This window comes from Cariama cristata, unplaced genomic scaffold (genome assembly GCF_000690535.1).
Source record: "Cariama cristata isolate BGI_N322 unplaced genomic scaffold, ASM69053v1 scaffold1423, whole genome shotgun sequence".
NCBI classification, from domain to species: Eukaryota; Metazoa; Chordata; class Aves; order Cariamiformes; family Cariamidae; genus Cariama; species Cariama cristata.
This window is the reverse complement of record NW_009607574.1, coordinates 10694-34077: the sequence shown is the minus strand read 5'-3', so window position 1 is coordinate 34077 and position 23384 is coordinate 10694. Positions and strand designations below refer to the sequence as shown.

Below are 23384 nucleotides of genomic sequence, written 5' to 3'. Positions count from 1 at the left end.
AAATGAAAGTATGAAAACCGAAGGTTCTCCTTCCCACAATTTTTGTTTTCAGTGTAAGCTAGCCTTGTCAAAAAGCAAAAATACCACCTTGAGATCATATTCCAAAAGGATACAGTCTACTCAGTTTTCTGGGTGTATCTCATTTTGTGCGCTTTTTGTGATCTGAAGCTTCTGGTGCCGATAATAATTGCTATCTAGTGTGACAGGCTACACTACGCTTTTCTGAACATATAGATAGCAATGCCTTAAAACAAGTATCAGAAGGCTAAAACACCAAAGCAGGAAAATACAGTGAAATACAGTGACAGCAGTTTTCTTAAACAGCAATGAAAAGGGAAGATAATAAGCACTGAACTGAGCAGTGGAATTGGTGTGAGGCAACTTTAGTAGAAATGCTGGAATTGCATTTTTTCAGTATCTAAAGGACCTTTTATGTAACTTACGATGTCTTAAGAAAGGCATGTCTGTGAAGAATAGTACACATTTGAATTTAAACATTATGGTGTTCTAAATCAGCTAAACAAAATACACTGCTGCAGAAGCTTGGTCTCCTATATTTATTTGCAACCCACCTTGATATAGTTATGCTTACTACCGCCAAACAGTTTTTCTCTGCATCATCTTGTAAAGTGCAGCCCTCCAGGAAAATCCTGTCCCTATTAATGTCCTGAGGAAGCCTCACATGAGTAAAGATACATGGAACAATAGACTAGCTACTCTGGTCTATAGATAACCAGAAGGTATAATGAGTATTACCCCTCCAACCTAAGCAGAATTGGTCTAATACAAGATACTTCCTTGGCATCTTGTCTTAGCGCTCCAAAGTAGAACTCACAGCAACTCAGAAAGATACCTGTGCAACAGCTAGGTAATGCAAGCTAGTCTGTGGTAGTGAGAACAATCAGACTTGAAAAGAACAGTCATGGAGATTATGCATTAGAAAGAACAGAGTTTTCCATGGCAAGTAGAATCATAGAATCGTTTAGGTTGGAAATGACCTTTAAGATAAGACTCCAACCGTTAACCTAGCATGGCCAACTCCACCACTAAACCATGTCCCTAAGCACCACATCTATGCATCTTTTAAATACCTCCAGGAATGGTGGCTCAACCACTTCCCTGGGCAGCCTGGTCCAGTGCTTGACTAGCCTTTTGCTGAGAAATTTTTCCTAATATCCAATCTAAACCGCTCCTGGCACAACTTGAGGCCATTTCCTCTTGTCCTATCGCTTGTTACTTGGGAGAAGAGACCAACACCAACCTCGCTACAGCCTCCTTTCAGTTAGTTGTAGAGACCAATAAGGTTTTCCCTCCGCCTCCTTTTCTCCAGACTAAACAACCCCAGTTCATGACAGAATCACAGAATGGTTTGGCTGGAAGGGACTTTAAAGATCTTCTAGTTCCAATCCCCTTGCCATGGGCAGGGACACCTTCCCTCAGCCGATCCCCATCGGACTTGTGCTCCAGACCCTTCACCAGCTTCACTGCCCTTCTCTGGACACGCTCCAGCACCTCAAGGTCTTTCTTGTAGTGAGGGGCTCAAACCTGAACATGGTTCTCAAGGTGCGGCCTCACCGATGCCGAGGACAGAGGGACAATCACTTCCCTAGTCCTGCTGGCCACACTATTTCTGATACAAGCCAGGATGCTATTGGCGTTCTTGGCTACCTGGGCACACTGCCGGCTCATATTCAACATCCCTAGGTCCTTTTCCACTGGGCAGCTTTCCAGCCACTCTTCCCCAAGCCTGTAGCGTTGCATGGGGTTGTCATGACCCCAGTGCAAGACAGCACTTTCAACAGTAGCACGGATGATTCTGAAGTAAAAGTTATGAAGCATTTTCAACAGACAAAACCTTCCCCCTCCAAATATCCAATCCTGTAAGACCATTTCAAACAAACCCTTCCTTTCAGCTTTGATTTTGGCACCTATCAAAAAAGATGTAATGCAAAATCTTATCTTGAGGAGTGCTCACTGCCTTCCTCCTGCAAGTACCACTTAACACAGAACTGGCCTTAATCACAGAAACCTCACTGAAAAATACAAAAGCAAGGCAAGATGGCAGGGAAGAAAGTCTCCAGATTTGCGTTAAGTGTTCTGTATGGTAAGCAGAACTTTATTTAAAGAGAGGAAAGGAAACAAAGATCATGACAACCAGTTCTAACAAGTCAGCACTCATCCGTAAGGCAAAGCCAACCTCCTTACACTGAAGGTAGATCAAGAGAAAGGAAGATATTGAAAAGAAATGAAATCTAGCATGTATTGATTTTGCAGAATTACAGAGAAATCTCCTAAATTTAAAATTATATTTTTAACTACCATTTGCTTTGTAGTTTTAACATTTTTTGAATGACAGTGAAAGTGTGAAGAGCTTTAATTTTTTGTGCGTGTGAGAATAAAAAAAGCTCCTCCTGGATCAGTAGGAATTTGGACTCTCTTCTCTTACCTATGATACCAAGCTTAGAATATAGGGAGACAATTACTAGGTTGTTTATGGGAAGAGCAGTAAATCAAAAGTTTCTCTGACTTGAAAAGCATATACTGCAAGAGATCATTTTATGGCCAACTAAATTTAAGTGGTACTCTTCTGCTGAGACCCTAGGAACTACAAAGGCTCAACAAAAGCCTTATACAGCAGTCAAATAGCAAATATATCCATAAATACACTCCTTTTACTCCACAGTTTGGACAAGCTATGTGGATATTTAAATAATCCTTTCAATTGAATAAAATTGCTTTTTCAATATTATTCTCTATGAAATTTGGTTACAAAAGAGCGAAGAGTAGCAATTAAGCAAATGGCAATTAATAAAATGTTTCATCTATTTTTAGAGCAAGACTGATTGTTTACAAGCAATAGATGATTAGTCACTCATTACAAATATTTGTCCTGATCTTTGTTTCCCTTAATCCTCTTAAATAGAGTTCTGCTTATCTGATAGATCTCTTAAACCTGCTAAGGCCAGTTTTACGTTAAGTAGTACTTGTAGGAAGTGAGCGTTTCTCAAGATCAGATTTTGTCTCTGCATCTTTTTCAGAAGGTGCCACAAATCAAAGGTCAAACGTTGAAAGAATTCTTTTCAAACAAGCATTCAACTTCTGAGGACCTTTTAAAGCAATTTGATGATTTTAAACTTTTGATCAACTTCTACTCCATAATCACTCAAATTAGTCTTATTGACTATATTAATTTTCTAATTGATTTTTATTTCTTTAGGCCAGAAATCTGCAAAGTATTACATCTTCATAAATATACATGCACACACATGTAGAAGCAGTGTCTGTAGTATCTACATAAATAATACTTATATTTCCTGTTCATTTAATTAAATTTAATGTATATTGAGGCATGCTACAGCAGATAATAGTTTTATCCTGTATATTAACAGCAGAATGAAAAACACTTCCTATTTCCTAGACTAAAATCATTTAATCAAAGCATTTTGATCAGCTTTGTCAATGTCCTTAAAGCAGCTTCCAAACAGCTGCTTAACTACGTAATTATTTGACTTCTAAGACTGCACAACAGAATGGATGAAGCACAGAAAAAATCTAAAACTACTACTGCTCAGGATACTGTAATGATGTTATCAACCACTTCTGAAGTGTTGGATAAAATAGAGGGAGGGCAGAGAACACAAAAATGTTATTTTTCATCTCAAGAGATACTGCCGTAGGACGTAACAAAGGGAAGAGTAACAAATGAGAATGGTTTTAGTCTAGATTAAAAATCAACCATACAGGATGACAGAGCAAAGACTGAACTTAAATTATATTCGCTGATTTTAGCATAAGTAAAAATCTCATCAAAACTATTGTCTCTGAATACCTTTGTGAAGTTGTGCAAAAATGGATGCTGTGCAATTGCAGCACTCCTTTAACGAAAAGTGACACCATAAAAGTAGAGTCTGTAGTTGCTCACAAGCTGCTCATGAGTCATGAGATCTGGGATATGGCAAGTCATATTGGCTCTGACATTTACTAGGGAATGAAATATCCATAGTTGGTTTTAAATTACATTATTTGAGAATGCTCCTGTACTTAAAGCAAGTGAAAGGCAATTTTGATTTCCTTCTTCAAACAGAAAATGACTGAATTGTTCACAAATACTTCTTACAATCTTTCTGTTGTTCTGAAGATAAAGTGATGCAGCATGAACTGTGTCAAAGTCAATTAAGGGACAGATAACAGTATGGTGCTGCTAATAAGCAAATATTGTTACCTGAATAGTCCACTTCTCAGCCATCATCTGTTATATTTGTTATCCAAACACTAAGCTGGCATTTGGAAGTCATTTTAAAGTTCACTTATTTTCCTATTTTGCATTAAGCCTTTGTAGAAGCATGAATGGCTGCTCTTTCAGTACTCTAATGACTTCTTTTAATGTGCTGGAATTGTCTTAAAACGAGCATGTAACCCACAAGTTTTCATCTTCTCTGCAAGCAATGTTTGAATTTTTGCCCTTTCATATTGACTCATTAAATTTGCAATGTCAGCTGTTGGCAAGATAACAGGAAAGAGAATGACACTGCTCTGGGTATCAGAAGGTTATCATTTTGGAAGGCAACATCATCCAGCGTCCTCAATAAGCTAATCGGAAATAATTTGATTTTTAACCTTGTCCACTTAAAGGCTTTCTGCATAAGGAAGTCACTGCTAAATAATGAGCCACGGCAAATCCCAATTTCTTGTAAACACCTTTGTATTGAGTAGTTTAATGTACTTCAATGGAGAAGTAGAGAATGCACTTAGTACAGACAAAATAGTATTGGTGTAGAGAAACAGCTTTTTGGGTTATATTCCTGGATAGACAAATCTTTGGTAAGAAGATACTACACAAATTTAATTCTCTGTCTCTTAGCAAACTCAGTTTAAGTGGAACACATCCTGCAATGTGGTTTCCCCCCTTTTTAAGAATACTACTCTTATGGAAGACATCATCACTGATAGCCTCGGTCTCCTCTTCCTGCTGCCCTACCCACTGTTAGCAGGAAAAAAACTGTCTCTCACAGATTGCATCAGAAAGATTCATTTGGAGCACACAGAGCAAGCAGTGTAATCTAGACCTTGTTGCAAGTGATATTGGTACTTATTTATCAGTCTGTTCTGCTATTCTGCAAAACAAGGTGCCATTTCTCCAGGTCTGACTGACCACATTCCAAGCACAGATGAACAAGTCTAACCAGTGCTGTGCTAACTGATGGGATGCAAATCTGCAGTTTCATTTCACTGTTTCCCTGCCTTTCTTTGCTGTTACACTCTGAGATTCACAGAAGGAGCTAATAATTGGCAGATGAGAGATAAGCAGAACTAAAAGTGAATTATGTAAAAAACAAATAAACTATTGCAACTCCACTTCCACAGATTTACCTTTATTTCTTAATATGTCCTTTCAAAAGTACCACATATTTCAAAATCTTCAAGAGAAATTCTGTAACATTATAAAATGTAAATCAAGTATGCAAACACATCCAGTGCTACTATGCTAGATCAGCACACAGTTAGAGTGATTTCGTGCCAAGGAGCAAAGAATAAAATCAGCAGTCAGAGGCCAGCTCCATTACAGCAGTCTCAACCCATGACACACAAATCACTCCCATTTCATAGTTTAACTTCCAAAGTATTAGAGAAGCAACGAAAGCAAACACTGAGGTTTAAGGAGAGATTAAAAAAGAAACCAGACACTGGAGAAACACATTTTGTCCATTCTCTAGATTCAGAAAAGATGCTCCCAGGGTACTTTAGGAGGTTCACTTCTGCTCTGATCCTCCCAGCTGGCAGGTAGAAAGGATATAAAGTTTGCCCATTCCAGGAACAAGGGAGAAGATCTGCAATTGTACTGCACGCCTACTAACCACTGGATGATAAGGAAAGTCCCTAAATCCAGGCAGAGCACCCTGGCAAGCATCCCAGACTCACAAGGGTGAGGATAAAGGAAGACGGAGGCACGCACTTCAGCACCATGCCACTTGAGCAGAGCCTTCCCACACTCCCTGCTTGGTGCTGTTTGCCAGTCCAGCCTCTTGGCTAGCAGACAGCAGGTATTCAGTACAGGGTTCAAGGCTGCATTCTACTATATGCCTATAAAGCTGCTGTGTCACAAGAAGAGTTAACTTTCATTAAGATAGAAAGGAAAACAAAACCTTCCACTTTTGGGGGAAAAAAAAAACCTAAAGTTATTTGTAACGATTAGAGGAATTTGGGATGACTTATGGTTATAAGGCAGCATATTCAGAGTACATTATACAAACTCAAGGGTTTTTTTGTTGTTTTGGGGTTTGTTTTTTTCTTTTTTTGAGAGAAATCCTGTAGAATTCAAATATGCGGGACAAAGTTTTAAGCTACACATTTAAAATCTGGCTCTACTGTTTTCAATGAGTGTTAAAATTATTCTTTTTCAAATGCATAAAGCTAAACCACTGGGTTACAAAGAACTGTAATCAACATTTTACCTGTATAGGTGGCTCAATCATTATCCACGCAGGAAGCATCAAACTTGGGTTAAGAGGTTGAGTTCCTACACGGAAATAAATGCCACCACTGGTGTCACAGGCCCAAACGTGCTGATTTCCACAGGTCAAGCTGATCAGCTTTACAGTACCTAATAACAAAGACAGTATTAGCAACCTGGCATTTTCCTTTCAAATTCAGCTAATAATGAGAACTTTTATTTAGCCTTGATTGTATTAAACTAGCTTTAAACATAGTCACATAAAAATTATTAAAAGTTAATACAACTTGTGAGAGAAAAAAATCACTGGACACAATGAATAAAACCAACAGGTAGCGTATGTGAGGTATGTCTCTTTTAAATCTAAAAATAAATGTTTTAGTTGTAGGATACTTCAATTTCTAAAGCACATTAAAAACATGCCATTAAAATAACCAAATTCAAGCAGGGAAACATTCTGTGACAAATGTTATCAGTGCCTAGACAAACTTTCACATAGACCTAATGTGAACTGTTCTTTGTAGCTGGCCATGCTTGTAGACTTCTAAAGGCGCTGATCCGCTAATACATTCAGCAAAGAATGTTCCTAATGCTACCAGCACTTTAAAAATATGACAGCATATAGATTATGCATTTCAGTGTTAACATACCAGTATCACACCTGTAAATAAAGAAGCTGCTTTTCAAATGGATTTATAGTCAACAGCATACATATTTATTACACCTACCTCAAACATGCAGCAGTATTTTAACCCTATGTAAGTCAGCACAATAAAAAAAAAGCTGCCAAATAACTATGTTTTGGAATTTTGGGGTGGGGTTTTTGGTTTGGTTTTTTGGGGTGTTGGTTTGTTGGGGTTTTTTTGCATACTCAATTGCACCCATCAGTCTCGCTATTAAAAGTTTGCAAACATAGTAGAGAAGCATACCTGATATTCTAGACTAAGAAGAACTGCTAGTTAGCTGTCAAATGGAACTCTTACTCTTTCACATTAATTTTAAAATAGCCATGTGATGTAATATATATAATATTTGGGTTTTTATATTTTTTTTTGTTTCTCCCAGTGTTGGGACAACACAATGCTAAGTAATGGAAAACATGTTCTACAGAAAGAGGGACCCAATCAGTACAGATATACTACAGAAGGAATGCTCTGGTCAGACTCCAAACTAAAGACTCTAAAAATAGGCCTCGCTGTTTGATTGAACATGCCAGTGCTGCTGGGGATATCCCATTCTTGGTAACAGTTCTCCCTTCAGTGATGTGAAATCTGGCAACAAATCCTTGTGAAGTGCATCAGATACAGCATTCCTTAAAGTGGAGTGCAATTTTATCCCATAGAGTGCAAGTTTAAAGTATTTATTCCTGCAGAAGACAATATTCCCTGTCATTAAGGCTTGCTGGAGGAAAGAACAGGGAACAACAGGACGACAGAGCTCTGCCTTTTAGTTATCTGTAGTAGTAACCAGATCTTCTCATTAACCAAAATTATTTAACTTTCTGAATCACAGGAACTGGAATTAATTTATCTCACTCCAAAATTTCCTTTAATCATACAGCTTCATATTAAAAGCAAACGACAAAACTATACACAAAAACTGCTGCTACTTGGGATAAGAACATCTAGAACAACTTACTTTTGCAGGCAGGGGCTTGACATTCAGCTACAAAGTCAAAATCTTACCTAAAACCTCATTATTCCTTCTAACTTAAAGTATGACTTGAAGTAATGGCTTTGTCACATGATGTCTCAGCTGTTGAAATGTTCTGATCCAAACAAGCATCAGAGCACTCAAACATGGAATCACATATCACCTACTTGGCATAGCTGATATATATATTAAGTCTACAGTACAATTTGATATTCAAAAATGCAGCCCTTATGTAAATGTTTTGGGGTTTCTCCTTCTTCCCACTTACTGTTTTTATCTTAGGAGAAGGTCACGCTAACCACATTCATGTACTGTTTAGAGAAAAGTTGCATGATTCAGAGGCATTGTTTATTGTTGAAACCTAAAGGTCATTCTACTGTGTTTAAAAACCTTTATAGCAATAGTGGAACTCTAATCAAAATAATTTACTAGATACTACTCCCAATACATAGTGTAAAGGCAAGAGGAAGACACTACCAACATAATATGAATATTTCAACATTAATGCTGGCAATCCCATCACTTCCGTACAGAATTCTGAATTGAATTTTACTGCAACTTGCTTCCCTCCCCACCCCTCTAATTACAGCCCTAAAGTTTCAGGAGTAAACCTAAACGTACATTTGAACAATAACAATAGTTCTCCAATTTCTTCAGCCCCATTAGAGTAAATAAAGGCTCTCATATTATTACCATGGATATGCACCATCTTATCAGCAGTGATCTACCATACATATTTAATTGAAGTGTGAAAATGTTTAGGCATTTTTCCTCAAGTATTAACCCACCGTGACAGGTAAAGTGGAGTGTTTGAAGCACCTCCTGACCTCAGATTTCTGCAATACCACTACTGTGTGCCGCAAAGCTAAGAGTAACAGCTGAATGTAAAGGCTGAACTTCTGAACTGCTGAAGTTCACAAGCCAGATATAACAGTCAGCTAGCACCAATTACATTGATTTCCTTTATGAATGCTTTGAGATTTTCAGACAATATCAAGAAGTTATTTATTATTTCAGTTCAACAGTTATTATCTAAACTTCTGGAAAGCAATGGTGTCATAAGAAAAGTTTCAAACTGTACTAAGCAACATGAGAAGGAGAGTGTGGACTAACCTATCCTGTAGGTCAGTGAAGGTAAAAGGCATCAAGTAGTGCTTAAACTATGCTACGATTAGTGATTTGGAACCAATTCATCACGTCTAGAAAACCTTCTGTATAACTGGCAAATAAATTCATTTTAAAAGACACATTTTAAAAAGTTTTCCATGAAGTATTACAAATTGTACACTAAAATTGTACATGATGCTTAAAGTCTGCCAGCTGTGTCTGCCTTTCCTTAACCCTGAAGTCAAAATTGCTTGTCTGTTCTCAGATCAGTCATGAACATTGCCATTAAAAATGGAAAAATCACAGAACGGTTGAATTATTTTTAAAATGGTGTGAGAATGGTGCATAGTCTCAGTTTCTTTTCTCTTCACTTGAAATAGGAATGCAGGTTAGCATGAAGATAAGAATGTTCTAACAGTCAGACTATCAAAGAAATAAATATAATTGGAATATTACTAATGAAGCTGACAAGCAGCCTGATTACCGCAGAGTCAAACTGTGAGGATATTTTAATGATCAAAACATGGTCAACCACCTTGGTCTTACGCCTAACCAAACTAAAAGAGCAGTTAACCAGCAGCATGTTCTTAATATTATACTGAATCATTAGATCTGTATAAATGTGAACATAAGTGTTATCAGCTGCATCACTCATGGATGATGCAACTCTTGGAGTATCATTTTTCCTTGACAGGATCCTAATGAAGCTTTGATCACTCTGTTAAGAACACGTTTAACCACAAAATTCAGGGCCTTTTGTACAGAACCACCCAGGACCACAGGATTATGGTTATACATATGGTTATATGTAGTACAAGAACTAGATTAGTTAAAGCTACTGGTACACCTGCACAGCACTGTGTTAAGCCAAGTTGTTTCAGATGGACAAACTTTAAGAAGCATATATACATATAAAGTATCGTGCAAATAGTAAATATGCTGTCTCCAGTGAAAGGCTAAATGAAACATTGTTTGAAAGTCATAGCTGTTCCTGAGGTTTTACAGTTCTCTGCTGTGAGACCTGTTATTGTAAGGTACTATTTAATCCAGTAAATGTAATATTCTATACCAGTAAACCAAAAGATACTTCTGAATGAAAATACTGACTGTCTGCTAAGAGAGTTAAGAGATAAGAGATAGTCTACTCAATCAAAATGTCATACCTAGTTGGGAGAGATCCAGTTTTGTCCAATGCATCCCTGTTGGACAGCTCGATGAAAGTGTTCTGATAAATATCTGCCCAAGACTATCCAAACCCCAAATGGCATCCTGGCAGGCAGAGTAGTGCACCATTTCAGCCTCCGGTGGCAGCTGCACCGTAGAAGGACGAAACTGAGGATTCTGATCACTGACACAAAACAGATCCTTGTTGCTTTGGCACAGCCATAGAAAGCTTCCTACGGAAAGGAGATTTCTGTTATTAAAATAATTCCTAATCCACTCTGAGAAAGCTTATAGATCTACTTCTTCTGAAAGGATCAGTACATTTGAAGACAAAACTAAAGCTTCTTGGCTATGTTTGTAGCGTAAGATTTTGAAGTACAAATACACATCCTAGGCACTTAAATACTCCCTTTGTCAAATCAACTAAGTAGTAAGTGATCTCATTTGAAGAAACTAATGAGAGAAGACATATGTAACAGTGCACTATCACTTCCCTTTATTCTTTCACTCTTCTTTATCCTTGATAATTGCCTTTGAAAAACAGCATTCTTTTTCAGCTCTAAATCACACATTTTTGCCAATAAACCGAGTGTAGTTAGGTAATGCAATTGCCAACTATTGTAACTAGCAGTTGAATTCCCTAGCGGGGTCACACTTTTACTGATAAAATGTGCAATTTTCCTGCAATAACCACACTGACAGGAGAAGTACTTGGTTAGTATAGGCATTCCAGCAAAGCATGCTCCAGGAGTTCATATTACAAGTTTCAGCAATTCCTGCTTCAGCAATTTAGGAAGATACTGCTCCTAAAGGACTACCCATTTCTCTGCCACTCCACACCAAAGGTGCTTTTTTTTTTTATCTTCAGTAGTTTTACAGACATATCTCCACCTTGCTTCAAATATTTTAGATCTCTGGATATGGAAAGGCACCCAAAATCTGAAGTAATTCAGGGTATTTAATTACTTACATCATCAATGCCACTCCACTTAAAAATCAGATACTATATGCCTCCATTGCTGATTCACTAACCTTCTTTAGATGAAGCAGTGGAAGCCAACACAAAAATCCATTTTGTGGCAGAAGTAGTACCACGAGGCACAATATTATTCCAGTAAGTGCCTTGAAAGGAAGAACAGAATGGTATTAGTAAGAAATACAAATTTTCTATTAAAATTTGTTATTATTTAAAACGTTATCATTTTAAAGAAATTCTGTTGCAATCAATTATTAAATATCATCTAGACAAGATTTTCTATGCAAATCTTTCAAGAAACAGGGGGTGGGTGGGGGGTGGAGAAAACCTCCTGACACATACATATATGTATGTACACATACATACAGCAAATTGGGAATGCAGAAAAGGAGGATAAGGGAGAAGGCTAATGGTCTTCAACAGGAGACCAAATTGGTCATGAGGTTAAACAGACTATATTCTAAGTCTGTTCTTAGTGTTTACCTGATCAAAGAAATGTACTAAATCAAAATTCTATTTTGAGAAATGTAGCAAGAAAAATAAATAAAGCAATTCCTCTATTATCACTGTAAAATCATAACATTACTGTTTTGCATAGTCACACCGATCATGAACCAGACTCCACTATGCTAGATATAACAGGTACAATAGCTTAAGATTGCCTTCTAGTCTCAGAGAAAGGATAAGTGTAGGTACTAAAAGGAGTAACTTGTGCATGGTTCACTTGGAGACAATGAATTTTCCATGAAAAGTATTTCCCATTAAATGGGAAAGTATTTAAGACCAAATGCTAAGGAATCATTTAATTTAATTTTTAAAAACATGGAATTGTTTGTTAAAGCTGCCCTGACTCACCACGAGTAATTTTTGTGGTGACAGAACTGTAGGAGTTGTAGTTAGTTACTTTCTCCTATTTATTTTTCTTAACTTAAAAATATTAGATGTAAAAGCACACCAACCTATTAAGTTTCCCTTTGCCACATGGAATTCATTTTTGCCTGAAGAGATCCAGACTCCACTGCCATTAACTCCAAGGAGGCTGGGTTGACACTGAAGCTGCTGTGACCAAAATGCCATTCGAAGTTTATCAGCCACCTTCTCCACAGGTGCCTGAGCTGCTGTTGCCACTGTATGAGTTGCCTGGATTATCATCTGGAACAGGCTGCACTGGTCAAACACTACATAATCAGTGATGCTTACCTGGGGAAAAAAAAAATTGTTCTTGATAATTAAGCTTTTGGGTGAACTACAGAATCTTTCATCAGAAGCTTTTCTTTTTGTGTGTGCACGCTTTACGTACAGGAAATCTACCAAGAGTTTAGAAAACTTTAACATGCAGGAAGGCCAAAATTAAAACGGTACATTTAAGAATCTTGGTAATAAACCAGAATAAATATAAACATCAATTCTCCCCTACCCAACAATCCACTTTGAATTCTGCATTTTAAGAATGTCCTTTGTTTTGGGATGACATCTCTTCTCACCCCCTAAAAACATGTTGAACTCTGCAAACTAAGAGGTGAATTCTCAATTTCCCAAAGGAAGAGAGAAACTTGCATAGTGTAGCAATTTAAACTACATTGCAAAAACTTGTATGTAATATTCCTTTACAATAACCTCATGGACATTTTAATTCATAAGGCAGGAGGAGGTCTAAAGAAACAATTGTCCAAATTCTGTCATGGACAACTAGGTTGGCAACACTCTGTGATAGTCCTAGAAAGGAAGGAAATGCTTATGAGCACAAAAAGAAGAGCAGTTCACCAATAACCTCAAAGCCAAATTATTCATGATGCCCACATGCAAGAATACATTATAATATGCACATAAACTGAAATTCTTCTAACTTAGGTAGACATGTAGACAAACCAATTCTCTGCATAACTGGCTTTGTACCCCCTTCTCCTCCACCCCTATCTCAGGGGAAGATAAGAAAAGCTGGGGAAAACAAAAGAGTTGGGAAGTTGGGAATTCTAAATCAATACCAGGGAGTACTTGCAGTAACTGAGTTGTTTTTACCCACATGATCTGCAACTGAAGCAAGTAGCCCTACATGGGTCGAAGAAACCTCAACTGAATGGAAAAATGCATAACAATTTTTTTTTTTTACAAGGTTACTTATTATTTATTTCATTTAGCTCAGGAAAAGGATGGGTACTGGAAGACAAGAGACGAGACTGCATTCAGCAGCCAGACTTGAATGCTCTGCCTAAATGGCATGTCCTATTGCCACTGTTAAGATACCAAGCTACATGCACCATTGATGCGACCTGGTAGAGCATTTTTGTGTTCTTGAAAACTGCTCTGGATGACCATGGGATGTATTTTTGCCCCCTTTTTTACAGCAGACATGAAAAGGGATTGCAGCCATAGCCACACTGCTGTTTTAACATATTGAATAGAGTGCTATAATATATCAAACAATTCATTGAATTATATCTTAGAATCTCATGGGACAGCAATGCAAATAATAAACCCAAGGTAAAAGACTAAACTGAAAGCAAAATAAAAAAATGCCTACTTGCCACCAATGGTTATCATCTCCTTGTGGTTTCTTTGAAACTATACCAGTTCTGAACCACAGATTTCCATGGATATCCAAAGCCCATAATGTCTGCTGATCTCCAAGGGTTATGCACACTGGTTCCAAAGCTTGCATTTCACTGGAAATGCAAACAAGTAAAAAAAAATTAAAAACCTTACTTCAAATTTATGCTTAGGGTATTTTAAGGAAGCTGTTACAATGCTAACAGCAGTTCAAAAATGATCAAACTCAGTGTGGCCAAGCTTAAAAACACATTTGATTTCAAATTTTCACAGTTATTCATGAATTCAAATTTTATTAGTTTGCATAAATAAAAAACATTCAATAACAAAAAAATGGGTCCTTCAAAGATCTGTCAAGATTTGAAACTTGGATACATAACAATAAAACTAAACAAAACCTATTCTGGTTCAGTAAATAAGAAATAAAGAGCTGTGTTCTTTAAGTTTTTGATGAAGCAGCTTCATAAATATATCTCCTCCAGCTTCTTTGACCTATTCTGAGAACAATACTAGCAGTTCAGGGACTATAAATAGAACCCTCAACCTAACTACATGACAAAGATAAATTTTGAGTTTAGGACTATAAGTTCCCTGTACAAGTAAACAATTTTCAAGCTCAGAAAGTCAACAGGATCAGATGATCATATCGGACATTTAAAAGGTAGCCAACGATGCTATTTCTTTCAGAGAACTTTTCTCAACAAGTTAAGAACAAACAGGGATTGCTTTCTGCAATTTTAATCAAAGCCCAAGAACATTAACTGTACCTAAGGCGTAGGTCAAGCAGATATTTTCATTAAATAAACTAACTAAAGTACATACAAATTTCACATTTGAACAAGACACTGAATATTTCCTTAGACTTTTCAAGGGCCAAATACCAGGCTGGGAGGTAACATAAGTTAAAGCTTCACAATAGGATATTCAGTAGAAGATAAAAATCATGTGACGACAAGAACTGGAATTTCTTCCTATACTTGCTTCAGACTGATGTCACAAGAGAGACTATATTTTAGACTCTCAATGCCAGCAGTAAACACTCGGTGCTTTTAACTTTACCACAAAACTAACTACCGTGAGCCTAGGATCAACTACAAAGCTAAATACCAGTTCCTCAGAATATTTATAAAAATCTGTGACTGCAAAGTGGAAAAGTATTATCCAGCTGTGCGGATGACTAAGAAAATGCTGACATTTAATCTCAGACAAAAATCACTAAAATATCTGGACAGTTCATTAAAGCCATTATGGCACAGATTAAAGAAACAGTATTTAATCAAAAAAGTCATATTGACAGACATTATAAAGATCTTTTTAAAATCGTTTCACTTTCTTAAACTGGCTTTAATTGTGTTACCATTTCTGATCACGGCAATTTCTTTCATTACATAGCAGTCATTCATCAGACAGAAAAATGGTAGTTACTCTGAATATGTCTGGACAAAGACTAAAGGACACAAATATATATATACAAACACACACACACAAATATATATAAGTATGTATATACACAAGTTCAGGTAACACTTCTTCAAACATCAAGGAGTTCCAGCACTGAAACCAATTGTTTGCATCATTGTGGTTATGATGCTGTCCCACCACAGTGTCATTACCTGACAATATCACTCTTCCATTGTTCTCCTTCAGGACAAAAGCTGCGTACTCCCTCCCGGTACAGCAGAGCCCGCTGTTCACTCAATGCCCATACAACATTATTTCTGGATGTAACCTGTGACAGTGGATAAGGGCAGTCAACCTTTACTGCTCGGGCACAAGGACGATCCACACTCAGGCCTGGAAATCAAAAGATGAGGACTGGTTTACAAACTTTGGCTTTTTGCAACTAAAAGAGACAAAGCTACCTAACAAAAGAAAATGAGGGAGGGAATATCCTTGACATGCTAACATTTTTCATTTGATCACTATTTCCTTGATTGAGTGTTCTTTCTATAAACTATTAATTATTTCATCTAATATAGCTGAATTTGTATTTTAAGAAATAAAACACTGGATAGCCTTCAACATCCTGAAGAGTGCACGAGTCCTGTCCTGTCATTTCTGTTCCTTTTCTCCCTCTAGTGTCAGTATCAGGAATCTCCATTTATAGAAACCTGACAGAAGCATCAAAGAAAAAGGCAGTAATGGAAGAACTTTTGCCCAAAACATGCCAGGGAGAAAGGCAACCTGCTCTGAATAGTGGCAGCAGAGCAATTACAAAAGAGCATGCCACAGTGTGTAGTCCTAAAAGAAGAAGAGAGGTTCTGGTAGACTTACACATAGTTTGTAGACATTTATACATATAATCTAGAGGAAAACATCTTCACAATTACACTGAAGTTTGATTTACACAGCTGCACATGAAACACCTCAAGAGACATAGCTTTTGCTTAATCTTCTCATCCTGCCAAAGCAAGTATGAACAAGACTCGTCTGCATCATATTCTAAAATAACAAAAACGCTCATTTCCAAACCTCTGAGCAGACACTTTTGTTATAAAAGTGAGACAGGACAGTGGAGGGAATGAAAAGATGCTGGAGAAACAACTATCACCAGTTGCCTCACATTAACAAGGCAGATATACTGAGAATTTATTTTTGGCACCAAAGACAAATTTTGAAGCCTAAGAACAGCAGAATGTAAGTTCATGTAACAAACCAATGTCTCACAGGGAAGAAAAATATTGATTCAAACCTCCACAGAGCCCTGTGTGATTGGCATCAGAAGTTCACTCTATCACGACTATCCATACTTGTTGGCAATATGCATGTGACCTTGGGCAGGCCACTTGATTTCTCTATAACTACTACACTTAATTAGAAGAAAAGAATTTAAGAGTAGAGTATCTTTGAAACAATGCTGTGTATTTAAACAGTTTTCTTAATCATAAAGAATTTCTATATTGTGCTACAGCAATTAAATCTACAAGAGAAATTAGGAGAGTACCAGAATTAAATGAAAGATAAATAAGAACTGTGATAGCCACTCTGAAATGTTGTCCTGCTTTAGAGTGTCTTACCGTTTCCCCCTTTTACAGTCCTGTTGATTCTCCAGTAATTCCTTCATCATGTTATTTGTAATTTTTCCTTACCAACTCAGCAATCTGTGCCAAGCCTGCATGCCCAAGAATCCTTCATACTCTTCCCCCTTAACTCTAAAACTGAGAGCTCCATCCTCCATCCTAGCTCCTTGTATTTAGCCTGAATATTGTTTGCATAACACCTTCCAAATTCATCCTCTTCTATTCACTGAAGCAGATAAAACTAAGGCCATGACTTCAAAGTTGCCAGTGCACTATCCCTTTTTCTGATTCTGGCCTCATTCACATCCAGTGAGAAGGCAGCTGTACAGATTGCTGCTCCACAGCCCATTCCATTCCTCCACTGGCTTTGCTTTCTCTGTCACATAAAATACATACCGCTTGTCTACACTTCCAAAGCACTTTATGATCTTCTGTCTCAGAATACCTTCCTTTCATTGTCAGATGGTAACTCTTACCTCCCATAGATCTGTACTTTTCAAATTACACAGCTCCTACTTTCCCCTACTCTGCCTCCATGCCTGAATTTCTTCTGAACAGCCACGCACTATCTCATCGCCTTTCAAAGTACTTAAAACTTGTTACAAACCTTAAAACAACTAAAAGAAAACCCACTTAAGGCTCAGTTGTTTCAGTGCACCACACCATTTTCAAGGCAATGATATTATTTCACTATTTTCTGCAATCCTTTTCCATTTATCTGCATCCATTGCACATCCTTCCCAAGTCATGCATTCTTTATGCTGTATGTATCCTACTTGGCACAAAAAAGTGGCCATGAACTGGCTTTTCCAGTCTCCTAATTACACAGGATCTCACAACTGTTTCCAACCATTTCTCAAGATAAAAAGGTTTCCCTATGTCTCGGCTGTGGATAAGAGTTTCAAACAAATTGTGATCATTCCATAGACTTGAACTCTAATAATCTTAGCCTGCAAAAATTCAAAGAGCTTGAATTAACTCAGGTACCTGTTTGCAAATACAGATCTCCATTTGTTCTGATAATCCAGGCGGTATCATCACTTAAAGCTACAAATACAGCCTGGGGTAAAGCCTCGTACCAGTGGCGTTTTCCTTTTATAGTTACTTTTCCACAAGCAAATGCTTTGTTAGTCTTCTGTTCAATCTTCCAGAGAAGAGCCCCTGTATGAGTAGTTAAGAGAACACAGTATCACTTAGCAATTCCTGTAACAGAGACAGCTGACTTCTCCTACCTACACCTAAACTAATGTGAGAGGAAAGGCAAACCAGTAGCATTAAATAGAAACGCAAGATTTAAAAACACTTACAATTTTTTTTAAAAAGCAAGACCAGAACAGCGGCCAACTTCTGTAGGAATTGCTGAAATGCATTTACCATTAGAGTATGTGCAATTTTTAAATGTTCAAACGCAAGTCACTTCTCCTTAGTTATACAGTGAAAACTAACAAACAAAACAAGTTCTGTGTCAGGGCCAAGTTAAGTCTACTATGAAGACACTGAAGTTCACGGCTTCCTTCTGTACTAGTTTGGTACATCTTCAGTACATAAAGGAAAACGGGTTAATTGTAGTACTTTAACCTTTTAGAAATGCTAGTAGTAAATCATAACTTTTGTGGCCCAGGCATGAGAGACAAACACCTGAATAGGTGTGCTGTCCCACACCACAGTGGACAGTGCTATTACCTGCTCATCATGTAGCACATCACGAGGAGACAAAACCCAGAAATGCAACTGCACAGATCCATCTTGGGAACTTTCCCCTCACTCAAATTAGCAAGGATAGCTCCAAAAAAGAAAACCAAATGGAGTTCCAAACTGAACTGCTGATTGGCATCCATGCTGGTTCATACCAGAGCAGTACACTGTCATATTAACTTCCTCTGAGTAATTCCACAAAGTAGCATATGATTCCATTTTGATGTTTGCAGTTAACATGCTCTTGTGTTAATACATCCACAGGAAATCATGGATGCTAGAAATTTGTACAGATTCAATGAAAAACCAGGTGAGTTCCTGGAATTGAGGGATAATAAACGCAGAGAAACAAACTTTTGCCCAAGAAATCTCTGAGCCCACCAACAATTGCAGTCTGAAACTACCAAGGGCAAACATCATACATGCTAGCCTGATCCTTTTACTTTTCTGCAGGTATCTGCTTTTGATCACTGTTAAGAATAAGATGATGAGCTGGATGAACATATGATCTCACCTAATACAGCTACTCTTAATTTTTTTTTGTTCATAACAAAGCTCAGATCAAATAGAACACCTTTCTTCTTAAAACAGATAGCAAATCTTCCCCTACAGAGAGAAGGGAAGATTGACACGTGCTTTCAGAGATGACAGGGGAAGAAAAGTAGTAGCAAAGCAGAAGACTAAGTAAAGAAAATGTCTGAGAAACTTCTATTTTCACACTGGTCCTGGAACAATCTGGAAGGTCAAAAGTGACACAAGTTTATAACCAAAACTCATTTAATTTTAATCCAACATAATTCTCATTCCCAACCACCCAGAACAAACTCACATGTCAATGCACCAAAAATTAATTTTTTTTTCTGTAGTATTTAAAAACAAATTAATCTCAAAGCCATACACAAAACGAATTCCACATTTACAACAAAAAGAATTTTAAATTTCAGAATCATAAGCAGTTCTGTAACAAAACCCAAGGTTTTGTATAGACTTCTTCGTTCATCTCTGCCTACCACTGAGCTGCTACTTCTGAAGTTCACTGTAATCAGGCAGATGTATGTTGAAAACTTCCCAAAATGCGACATGAAACTGTTAGAAAGACAGCCACTTGAACTAGGACATGGTACACAAAGGTAGTGAAAATGCAGTCGTATCACCCAGTATAACTTTTGGTTTAAAAAAACAAAAACAAAACAAAAAACCCCACAACTACACTACTTTTACATGAAACAAGCCCCAGACAACCAAGTTCCTGAAAGTACTGTATTAAAATAAACAAACAATAAACTGCCTATGTGGAAACCACATAAGCACTGAACTGTATCTGTAATCTCAGAAAAATTACAAGTTTCATCTAATTAAATAGCCGTTATTGAAACAATAAGCAAAGAAAATGCTCAAGTTTACAAATTTTATATGTACGAGGTTAAGAGTGAAGCAGAAGCCAACCAACCTGAGGGGGAAACCGCCACCTGACGCTTTTTTTTAACACCATCTTCAAACTTCTGCCACCGCAGCCCGGCAGAAGGCAGAGCGCTGCAGAACAGGCTGCCTCTGTAGTCCAGGCACCAAATATATTTTTCTGAGACAACCAGGCTCAAGATGCCGTAACCAGGGCCAGAGTACCCCATCCAGCTCTCTGCAAACTACAAGGTGTAGAGTCAGAACGGTTTCTGGTGTCTTCAAAGTGCACAAGAAAAATGGCTATGTAATCACAGCAGCTCCCATGTTTTGATTTAAAAAAAAGCTAAACTTAAGGTTCTTAAGTACCTTGATCAATGAATAGATGTGCCTGTGTAAAATAAAACTACATCTGTCAGTGTTCTTTAAGATAGTACATGCTGTGAAATAAGACTGCTAGAACAAAAGTTTTAGCAAAAAAAATATACCCTCCACACTGTCATCTACCTCCAACACATACTTAAAGTAAATGGCAGATGCAAAAAGAAATACATAAAAATGTATAGTCTGTCTTGTAGTCCAGGGAATTATTTATTGTCTATGAAGTGATGAGCAAAGGGAACAAGATGGCTGGAGTGCAGAGACAGCTAAATATCTAACTCCAGTACTCTCTGTATGGTACAGGAGCCATGTATTGCAGAAATTTGGGTTACAGACTGCTATCCTAAATTTTGATAGCTTGCATGAGGCGAACCCATGCAGAGCATACATGACCTATAACAAGCATCCATGGAGCTTTTCTAAACATTCCAGAGTGTAAGAATATCATAACCTGAAATGAAGAGTCATCTACACTTTGGGCTGCAGCTGTTACTAGACAAGACACCATCAACTTACAACTCAATCTTTATCAACAAATACTTGGTTTATCTCAAGACAAGACTGTTATAGACTTAAAAAGAAACAAACCCCTCAACCCAGGACTGTATTTCCTTCTTAAGACTTCTGCAAAAACTCTCAGTGATTTTTGCAATTTTGCAGGTTTTACAATTAAATTTTGTACTTCTTTTCTATAAGTCTATATGAGAACTACCATTTCTGGAAATGTTCACTCACAAAATAACAATGAAGGAAAGAGGGATAACAGAAAAAGGAAAAATGTCAACATTTTGAATAGTAATAACTGCTGTCTAGGGCACAAAGGAAGACTAACCCTTATTCTGAGAATTTACAGGTAAAATGATCCTTAACCAGGGGCCAGCCATGTGAGATAATCAGCATTAATTCCCCATAAAGTCAGTTGAAGTCGGGAACAGCTTTTTGCAGATTTTGGGCTACTGGAGACCCAAACAAGGAGCAGCTTTTGAGCATGACTTGGTTTTACTGTTCACTGTTTAATGGATGGGTTTATGACAGTATTTTTGTTGAGCTGGGAATAATACAGCCAGTGCAGCTTCTTCACATTGTAAGTACACATCAACCATTCTGAAGTCAGATACATCACATTTTGTAAGAGCAACAACACATATTGCTGTCTGGCTTTGTTTTACTTGAATTAAGCAAAAAAAAAAATTGCTTTCCTAAAGAAGAAAAGGATAGCAATCACATGAATGTTTCTTTTGAAATGCTGCAATTATGTACTTTAACTAAACTAAAAACATATACCTGATCAGATTTTAACAGCATCATTTCATCTAGGCTTATCTTGGCCACATCCTCAGAACCAGGCCCAGCATCAACTTCAGGCACGCTAGTCTCCGAGGATGAATACGGTAATCCATGTCCATAAATATCCTCTTCATCACTTGAGGCAGGTTTCTCAGTCTTACTTTCCTGAGTGTCTGTTACCCATTCAGCAGTGCTAGTACCAGATTTAGCTTTGATTGCACTTTCAAAATTCCATCCAGAAATGGAAGTGTTATCTGAATAAACATCATTAGAGATGTCAGAGTGGAGCACAGAAGGATCTGATAGAGCGCTGTGTATTAGACAGAGTTGCTGTTGGTCTTCCCTAGCAGTCCCATCACTTTCCTTTGGCGTCAGTGATGTCTGAACATCAAGTACACTGCCACATTCCAAAAACATTTGGTCTGTAAGGTCCGGTTCTTCAAAAGATTTTTCAGCATCCTGCAGCTTCATTTTATCTAAATTTTCATCTATTTTACACAATGTAGGAAAATCCTGCTGCTTCTCTTGGCTCAGCTTTCCAAGACGGCATTCATTGATTGCAGGAACCACACTACCATTACATTCACCATCAACACTGCTTGTCAAGTCTTCTGTGAAGATCAGAGGAGAGACAGATGTCAAAGTATCTATAATAGCTGAAGTACCCATGCCACTGTCACTGTTCGGAAGTTTCTGTAAATCAACCATGTCTCCATTTTCTTCATTAATTAGTACAGTCGCAGACTCAGGAGACTGTAGGACACTGAAAGTTTCCGAACCATTATCTTCTTGCAAGATTGTATGGGACTCCACACTGAACATGCTTTCCTGATCTGGAGATCCAGTACTCAAATGGTCAATGCTGCCACTCATTAAGCTGGAAGTCATGGAAAAGGAGTCTGCATTCAATGAATGTGGACTATCACCAGAAAGCTGACGCTCATAAATTGGTGTACCTTCCAGAGAGCTGTGGTTTTTCCTGGTCCCACTTTCTGTTCCTACAAAAGGAAAAAAAAAAGAGGGGAAAAAATAATATTGATAAAATCTATTAAATTCCAATGCAAGTAAGAAATTAAAATATTTTTATCATTGGGGTCAGAACAAAGTTAAATCTAAATTTTTTTCAACTTCAACACTAAATGATATATATAAAGCCAAAAAAGTCTTAATAGCAAAACATTTTAAAGTTTTAACACCAATATAATAAACAATTAAAATAATCAAGTACTCACACTATTTTAACAAACTAAAAAGCATGGCTAAGAAAGATACTGTCAAATATTCTAAATAGGATGAATAGATATCACACAATTCCAACATGAAACTGGAAGCAGAGTCCATTGAATGTTACCATTAATGCATATATTAGAACCTTAAGCATGTTTACATAAAGCGAAACAAAGTTAAAAGAATAAAATAAATAAATCTAAAAAGACTTAATCAGTTTATCACTTTCAAAACAGGTTTTCTTCTTAAACATAAATGGCCCACCACAACCACTCAAATATCTCAAGAGCATGACAATACAATATAAACAATGCACATCAAACACACACACCATCTTGTGTGAAATATCAAAAGTGACATGTTCTACTAACAAGCAGTGGCAGGGAAAATTCTGCTAGACTTACCTTGTTTCTTCTTTTTTTTCTTTTTCACTTTAATTGGCTTTACAATGAGTTCTTGATCAAAATCTTCAGAGCTG

General features: G+C 37.3%; 1 protein-coding gene across 1 annotated transcript in view; it reads right to left on the bottom strand.

Moving 5' to 3' along the window:
- Nucleotides 1–23384, bottom strand: part of TECPR2 (tectonin beta-propeller repeat containing 2) — a 38760-nt gene that overhangs the window by 9048 nt on the left and 6328 nt on the right. Inside the window, exons 7-16 of the mRNA XM_009696761.1 lie at nucleotides 23311–23384; nucleotides 21677–22671; nucleotides 20064–20256; nucleotides 17906–18079; nucleotides 15512–15692; nucleotides 13873–14014; nucleotides 12311–12551; nucleotides 11408–11497; nucleotides 10375–10608; nucleotides 6453–6601 (exon numbers count right to left, since the gene is read on the bottom strand). The exon at nucleotides 23311–23384 is cut by the window's right edge and continues 418 nt beyond it. Of these exons, the coding sequence (XP_009695063.1) occupies nucleotides 6453–6601; nucleotides 10375–10608; nucleotides 11408–11497; nucleotides 12311–12551; nucleotides 13873–14014; nucleotides 15512–15692; nucleotides 17906–18079; nucleotides 20064–20256; nucleotides 21677–22671; nucleotides 23311–23384 (2473 nt within the window). The remainder of the gene's footprint in view (nucleotides 1–6452; nucleotides 6602–10374; nucleotides 10609–11407; nucleotides 11498–12310; nucleotides 12552–13872; nucleotides 14015–15511; nucleotides 15693–17905; nucleotides 18080–20063; nucleotides 20257–21676; nucleotides 22672–23310) is intronic.